The 8,566-nt window shown below is 39.8% G+C and overlaps 1 protein-coding gene across 1 annotated transcript; it reads left to right on the top strand.

The window, feature by feature from the left end:
* The first annotated feature begins 221 nt into the window (after positions 1–221).
* On the top strand, positions 222–2,143 carry LOC118497086. The gene is given in 4 exon segments (XM_036010715.1): positions 222–411; positions 1,178–1,282; positions 1,285–1,605; positions 1,608–2,143. Coding segments are annotated over 4 exon segments (1,011 nt in total). The 3' UTR covers positions 2,003–2,143.
* Positions 2,144–8,566: the final 6,423 nt, after the last annotated feature.

Below are 8,566 nucleotides of genomic sequence, written 5' to 3'. Positions count from 1 at the left end.
TACCACCAAAAGAATGACCAATAAGCCATAAAGCTGCTCAATATAATACTACTATAATTTATTTGTTACTGGGAACATTTCATTTTAGATTACTTTGGAAGGGAGTATGAGTAAATACGTAGCAATTCCCTAAGAATAAGAACTTATTCTCCGTCCATAGTTTATTTAGCTTCTGCACTAGCTGTTTAGTAAGTATGAAATGAAGGCTGTTGTGTTTAAAAATGTCGTGCAGATACCTGAGCTTTCAGTGGAATCGGACAAGAAACCTGGGAAATGTGCATAAGAGTCAAGTCTCTACTTTGTCTTCCCCGCCCGCACCAGGAAGCAGTCCACCCCCAGAAACCCATTCCGATCTGGATCTACAACTGCACCAGCGCACGGAGCAGCAGGTTCCTGTAGAGGATGCACTAGGTCTCTCTACTAAGATGGAATGAATGAAACCTAAACCGAAAACTTGACAAAGTTTTTCTAAGCAGGGCAATTTCAACTTGAATTTGAACTTTTTGTCCTTCACCGATACCTGCAGAGAATTTTGAATCAGTTACAAACAGATCTTGGTCAAACTCTTCTCTGTAAAATGTCTTTTTAAACTTGTTACATAAAGACAAAAGGTGCACAGGGCAGAGGGACACCCTCTCACCTTCCCTTGTCTGGGAATGTGGGCCCTGTCTCTTCATCTTTGGAAGGTGTCAACTTATCACTGAAACAGATTTCAGGTACACTTCAGGGTCTGTTTACTTTTCATGCCTGCCCTCAAGTGACATGAGAGTACAGCTAATTTTTCCTTGGTTTTCAGTGTGATTAAAAGATCTCCTTGAATTCAAAACCGTGTAAGAAGGTGCTTTACGGCAGCTGGTAAGATATATGAGATTATAGCAAAGCTTAGTGAGCTGCCTTTGTAAATACTTTAAAATCTTTGGATCAAAGGAGCAATCTGTGGAAAATATTTTTAGCTGCTAAAATAGAGAATGTGTTCATATCTGGATTTCCTTTATTTTTATTTGAGTTCATAACTACACTTTGTGGTGAAAAGGAAAATAGGGAAAATAAAAGATAAACATGAGTGGTTCCCCTCCTAGAGAGCAAGTGTCGTAGATGAGAACAGTTTCTAGAAATTAATAAGGTAAGGCAGCATTAATAAGTGAGCAGCAAGCCTTTGTGTGATTTAAGTCCTAAGCCAGAGTCTCAGAAAAACAAGGACAGCGGTGGAGAAAGGGTATCTCAGGCCTAAAGGCAACTTTGGAATCTAACCACAGCAAGCGAGCAGGGCAAGTCGGGGAGACCCTGTCACCTATTATGGTTTGGAGTCGGTAGTGAAGTGTTGCGCCTTCAAGGAGATATGGCTGGTGATCTCCAGGCAAGTGTGTGGTATCACCTGCTTCCTTAACAAGCATCCTGGTGCAAAAGAGGTTCTGTTGGAACAAGCTAGTGCAGATGTAAGGGAAAGCTTTGAAGATGTTGGCCACGATTCTGATGCCAGAGAAATGCTGAAGCAGTACAAGATTGGTAATGTGTATCCAAATGACCTGAAACCTGAAAATGGATGCAAGGACCACTGGAAAAATAGTTGCTGGTCATACTGGATTTTCCCCATCATAGGCGCTATTCTTTAGGTTTCCTGAGTTCCTGCTACGTGTCGGAAAGCCAATCCTCTGGAGGAGGCCTTGTTGAAGTCTGGAAAGCATATCCTCTTGGGAGTGAAAACTGGAGACTAGTTTGGAGGCTGAAGCAGTGCCCTGTTCTTAGATCCTGCCAATTGTATTCTTCCCCCTTGGAGCCAAGATGGTGGGCCACACATCCACCTCAGACCTGGACACTATCCTTCTTTCTCAAAGCCTTACTCCCCAAGCACCATCTCATTGTTCTGTGTCCTTGCCAATGTTTTCTCTCTTCACCGGTTTTCACAAGCACCTCTATATTACAATACTTACTGTTAGTAATTGCAAACCATACATACCAAGGCATTGACCTTGGTAAAAATGCCCACTTTTTGATACTTTGAATGGACATTAGGCATTCTTAACACATCAGTACACTCTGGTTTTGAAACTTTTCTTTTTCTATTTTTCTTGGAAGTAAATATTATTTCTAAATTCTGACTTAATTTTATCGTTTGTCATAAGGGGTTTAAGCCATGTAGTTGTACACCTATAACTTAAAACACAGCTGTCAACTGATCTTGTTCCTTGTTCATAGTTGTTAAACCTAGAAAAAGCCATGTGATCCTCCCCTCCATCCTGAGGAGGGTAGCAGCCTGCTCTTCCCATCCCCTAAGTCCTCCATGTGGTGCTGGACAGAACTATGCTTCCCTTTTATTTCTTGAAGTGGAAAGAAACAGGAAAAGAGAGAGATGAACTGGAGTGATAAGATGAATTCACAGTAATCTTTCTTTTGAAAAATATTGAGAGGCACTACTATAGAAAAGGAGTTTAGGAAAAGCACCAAGGACTTAATCCTTCACTTTGATTTGGCACTAGTTTCTAGCCATTTTTTTTTCTTTCTTTTTTTTTCCTAGCCATTCCTCAACTGTCTTTACTGGTAACATAAAATTTATAATTACATCTGTAGTGATTTATCAGGGATTTTTGCTGCTGTTTTGTTCATTGATTAGAAATTTTTTATTCCCTGTTTTAACAAAAGTCAGAGATTTCAAATTGATCAAAGATACAGTATTTGATCTTCTGTTTGTCTCAGTGAAATAACTTCCATAGTCAAGTGGCATTTGGAAGGGGAAGCTTGTTACAAAAGAATGCTTTCCATTTCATCTGTATGTTACCTCGTGGCTCCAATTTGTGGTTGTGTTGTTTTTCCATTAAGAATTAAACAACTGGTAGTTTTCTTTCTTTTTGTTTTAAAGAAAGTCCTAAACTAATGATAGTTGTCATTGCTGACTGTAAATTCACAGGGCCTGTGCAAATAGGATGTGGCTCTAGGTTATTTTAAGTGGCACCCACTGGTAAAAACTCAACTTATGATTGCCACGAAAGAGGACTTGAAAGAGTTCTGTCTCCAGGGAACTTTCTTAGTGCTACATAGCAGTTAGCAGTGCATCCTCAACATTTACTCCAGTCAGTAAGTTTTTCTTCCTGAAAAAATTGGTGGAATATAATCCCTTTCCTTACTGTACTGCAGTTGGAATAATACAGACCAAAAAACATAGGACATAGATTTATCAGTTCATAGTGGAGAGAGACACACAAAAGCATACCACTTTCACAGAAACTAAGAGAAAAAGCACTTCCCACCCAAGGTGGCAGATTTTGCTTGGAAGAAGGGGCAAAGTATAAGGGTAAATAACGACTTAAAGTCAGTCAGACTTGCTTTTTCATGTCCACTTGTAGCTTTAGTCAGAAACCTTACATCTTTATTTCCTCACTGATAAATTAGAAATAATAAAAAGGTAATAAACTAACTCATATAATTGTTGCGAGAGTTAAGTATGCCAACAAACATGTAGAGTGTCTAATGCAATGGCAGGAATGGAGATACTCAGGTGTCTGCAGCTGCTCTCATTTGCCCTCTGCTAATCAGCTAATCATTGATAAAAGCTGTAGTTAAAATAAATTTGGAGGAAGTAATGTGTGGTATCTGAAAGCAAAACCCTTTACATCACTGAAGTATGAACCAAGAAGAGAAATGTGTGGCAGAGAAGAATGTCATCAGATTTAGGAAGAAAACAGAGCAGACAGAATCTGAGACAGGATTCCAGACTTTCACAATTTTTCTACAAAATATATAAGATTTTTCCTTTCCTTGTGTCTCAATTTATGACAAAATTAACTGCAGAGTGAATTGCAGATAGTTCATTTTCTAAAGTGCATTCACTTACTTTCAGCCCTTACTTCTCCTCAGTCTTGAGTTAATAAATGTCTCCAAGTCTGGAAGATTCTTTCAGGTTGTGTTCTCCATACTTGGTGCAGTCTAAATTTTGGTGCACACAGAGAGGAAGAGCAAGAAAGTAACACTACTTTATAGGAATTTTGTCTTAACAAACTTCTATCTATCTGCCTTAATGTTGTATACAAACATTGAAATCTACTGATGTTGAAATGCAATGTTCTTAGTTGTGGCTGCGCATTTTATTTCAGATTTCATGTGAACTTTCATTCAATATCACAGGTCCTGAAGGAAACAAAAAGGAAAAAAATTCTCTCTTTTCAGATCTCATCATATTTCTGACCAGAGGAATTGGAGAAAGAAGTGTTGGATTTTTTCTGTGATTGCTTTCTTTTTGGAGATAGAGGCTCTTTTAAGGGAGGTGATATTCTTGGATTAGTCATGTTTGGTTGGGAAAACAGAAGCCACTCTATGTATATTTAATAGAAAGAAAATTAATATAGAGACTTTCAGGCTTAGGTAATCATTGGAAGGGCTACAAAAGCAAAGATTGGAGGGGCCTCTTTGAGGCTATCTGGAAACACAGTGTTTATGGAAGTCACCAACAATGATCCTAGTTACTAGAAGAGCTGAAATAGGAGCATGGAAGAATGTCATAACAGAAGTGAGCCAGACCTCAAATAGTTTCCTCTCCAGATCCTGTCTTCACCTCCCCTTTTCAGCTTTCTACCTCAGATGGCTGACTTGAATGGACTACATTGGTGGTCTTCCTTATTTCCTAGCTTCCAGTTGGGTTTGGACAATGAGGAGTACCCACAGGACATGAAGAGTGAGGTTAGGGTAATCATTCTCCTGCCTCCTTTCCATTAAGGTTACTTTTGGAAGTTCGTGTCCCTTGACTGCCAAGTTAGCTTCTCTTCTCAACATACTCTTTTCAGATTTTGATGACTGCTCCTTTCTCTCATTTGCTCAGGCTGAGGGATGATAATAGCTCTTATGAATCTTGGGACCCTGTTCTGTTCCCTTTGGTTCCATTACATCCTACATCATCTTTGCAAAATACCCCCTTGGTAAATAAACACTTGTTGAGTTGTTTAACATGAGAGTGCCAGCTGTTTCTTGTTAGAAATCTGAGTGATGATAATAATTTGTAAAGCTAACCTAAGAAATGCACCATAAGGGTGGGTGTCTGAAGCCGAATGGTTTATATTTAAAGGAGCTGAGGTATAACATCCATGCCAGGATAAAAGTGGCACGGGAAATCCATGGCTTACACTAGAATCTCCTCAGTTTGTCACATTATCATCCTTGATAGCATAATATAAGGTACAAGTGAGAGGAAAGACATGATAGATTGGCTGAGGAATTTAGTTGTTTTGCAAATAATAGAGATTATCAGAGTTGTGTAATTACCACTTTATCTCTTTGGGCCTCCCCCAGAGAGCGCAAGAAGAAAATATGAGCAATTAAGAACATAGATTGGAAAGCTCCAGGGCAGTTTCGAAGGCTTTTCTCTCCTCGGTTTGCATATTGGGAAAAGTGAATGTGAAGCCTGCAGAGTGGTAACCCAATTAAGTGCTTGGTCTTGCCAGATCACACATCCTAAAGCAGGGAGACTGGTGGAAAGGAGTGGGGCCTTGAGATCCGGTTTGAGGACATTTGCAAAAATGTGGGTTGAGGTTGGGATCTTAAATCTCCAGCTTCTTTTGAAATCCCCTTGCTTGTGGAGACAACTTCATCTTTCCGTCAACCCTCCTCTGAACTGAAGTAGTTGCATCTGGAGTTAATACTGACTTTTCTCTAGCCTCATGCGGACTACTTCTTACCAATTTTGATGAGCTTTAATAATTATATACCCAAATATTTTAAAATATTGTTAAAATTGAAATATAATTAAGATAAAAATGTTTTTAAAGAAACTACAGAGATGTCTTGTATGTCCACACTCTCTAGAGATACAAGGTATGAAGGTGAACACACTAACCACTGAATAGCTGAGGGGCGAGCATCAACAGGAGGGAACCACATCTGACAACACACGAGCAAAGTCATCTAAAGAACGGGTGATGACACAGGTGGACAGATGGAGGAGGAAATAGATATTGTAGGGGGTCATTGTGTTCTCCATGAAGTAGGTATTCAGATTATTTGCTGAAAGTGAAAGTAAAAGGATAGAGATTTAAAGAATAAATGAAAACAGATGCTGCGGGGAATGGGGGAGGTAAATGAGGACACATAAAACACTTTCTGAGGTGCTTCAAGTACTGTCTTCCACTGGAGACTGAATTTCTCCATGGGAATCAATCTCCAGTAAAACTCAGAAGCAGCTATTTTAAGTATATTTTATCTATGATGTTATTACAGTTTTCCCAACTCCCCCCCTTATGCCCCCTCCACCTTGCACCCCTCAACTCTCCAGTATTCCCCTGCCTTAGTTCATGTCCATGGGTTGTACATATAAGTTCTCTGAGTTCTCTGTTTCCTATAGCATTTTTGACCTCTCCCCATCAATTTAATGCCTACCAGTTATGCTTCTTTTTCCCTGTACCTTTCTCCCCCATTCCTTCCTCCCCCCTCCCCACTGAAAACCCTCCATGTGATATCCATTTCTCTGATCTGTTCCCTGTTCTAATTGTTTGCTTAGTTTTTGTTTTTGGTGTTTTTCTTTCTTTTATTTTTTTAGGTTCATTTGTTGATACTTGTGAGTTTGTTGTCATTTTACTGTTGGTTAAATATTAATAAAAACATTTGGTCCTAAATTAAAAAATATCCAGGAACTTCTTTTCAATTTGTCATTGTCAACAACAACTTAAGTATATGATAGTTGATATGGGAATTATGCAACTTAAAATGTAGATGCCAACAGCAGGAATAATTTTGTCAAATACGGCACTTTGGCTTTGCCTGAAACAAATAGGAAACAAGCCACTCCCTGAATCTCCACAACTTCCCTGTACCCCCCTTTCACAAGGCAAAGAGGCTGTGTGATTGATTATGTCAGAGCTTCAGAGGGCTTCCATTTAACTGTTATGTTATAGGCTGAGAACTGTTAAGGTGTACAGCCAGATTGGGTATCACTTTGGAACTGATTGGTGTACTTCTTACCTGGAAATGTCTGTACATATATTTCACACTGCCCAGAAATAAACTCAAATTTCAAACATGCTTCTCAGCCTATATTTCTTTCTTTCTTCTTTTTGATTTAATATTTATTATATATTTTTCCATTACAATTTAGTCCCCTTATACCTCTCTCCTCCTGCAATCACCACACTGTCGTCCACATCCATGAGTCCTTTTTCCTATTTGCTCAATCCCTCCACCCTGTAACCACCCCCACCCCGACAGCTGTCATCCTGCTCTCCATCTATGAGTCTGTCCCCATTTTCCTTGTTAGTTCAGTTTGTTCATTAGATTCCACATACGAGTGAAATCATATGGTATTGGTCTTTCTCTGACTGGCTCATTTCACTTAGCATAATGTTCTCCAGGTCCATTCATAGTGTCACAAAGGGTAAAATTTTCTTCTTTTTTTACCACTAAGTAGTATTCCATTGTGTAATCATCCTGTGATGGGGGAAAGTCCCGGAAACTTGGTTCTTCTCACCAACACAGTAAAAAATTACAGGCCAGCAAGGCTACTAGCATACAAGCAAACTTTATTAATCCTAGGTTCTAACAGGAAAGCAAAGCAAGGATATCTAGAGCAGAGGTGGCAATAGTTGAGTGGCAAAAGGCTGGGTGGGTAGCACCTGGGTGGTCAGAAGCCAGGTGTCCAGAGGCCATGTGGCTAAAAAAGGTGGCCAGAGGCCAGCTGGCCAGGGTTCCCCCATGTGGGAAGAGATCCACAAAGCCAAGAGAGAGAAGGAAGTCCTTCATCTGAGGACTTATGTAGCTGGTGTGGCAGCAGTGAAAAGATACATTTTGATTGGTGGGTAAAGGTGGTGCCAACTTTCCGAAGGAGGTGTGACTACCCAAACGTAGGTATGGGTGGAGGTCTGTTATCATGAATCTTTATCTTGCTCCAGAGTTTATTTGTTCATTTTGCATTTGTGACAGGAAGCAGGCAGTTAACCAAAATTGTTTATGGGCCCTTTCTTTGGACACTGTAGGCCCTTTCTTTTTCCCCCTTCCAGGACTTGGGATGAATGTACAATCTCAAAGTTTTCCTTTTCCCAGCTAGTGGAGATGATACTTTCTAGGGCTCTCCTCTCCTGCACTATCATAGTTTACTTTTTCAGGATGCCTGGCAGCCTTATGGACTAGGCTCAGGATTACTGGGTCAACATGTGAGCTTTTTAGCCTCCTGTATGAAGTTCTTTGTTAGATTGCAATGGTGAGGACCCTGCCTTTATTTCCCCTCTGGCCACTCATTCCACCATAACAGTCCCATAGTTGTTTTATCCACTCATCTACTGATGGACACTTGGGGCAGCTTGCATATAAAAATCAGCCTATATTTCTTACTGTTTTAGGAGCAACACCATACATTCAATCACTCTGAGCTAACGAGTTTTAATTTTCTTGTTGAATACATTTCCCCTGCTCACCAAATATCCCATTTGGCAATTAAGGCTTCTCTTCATCTTGACCACTAGCACTTTTGCTCTGACCCTCAGAACCTCTCATATGGACCAGTGTATATCTTTACAGCTGTGATAACCTTAATTTTAACCCACATCTATATCTGTATCTATCTCCCCATCACATTATAAAATTTTATAATCAG

This window comes from Phyllostomus discolor, chromosome 1 (genome assembly GCF_004126475.2).
Source record: "Phyllostomus discolor isolate MPI-MPIP mPhyDis1 chromosome 1, mPhyDis1.pri.v3, whole genome shotgun sequence".
In the NCBI taxonomy this organism is placed as follows: Eukaryota; Metazoa; Chordata; class Mammalia; order Chiroptera; family Phyllostomidae; genus Phyllostomus; species Phyllostomus discolor.
The sequence above is the reverse complement of the archived record's forward strand: the minus strand, read 5'-3'. Positions and strand labels throughout refer to the sequence as shown.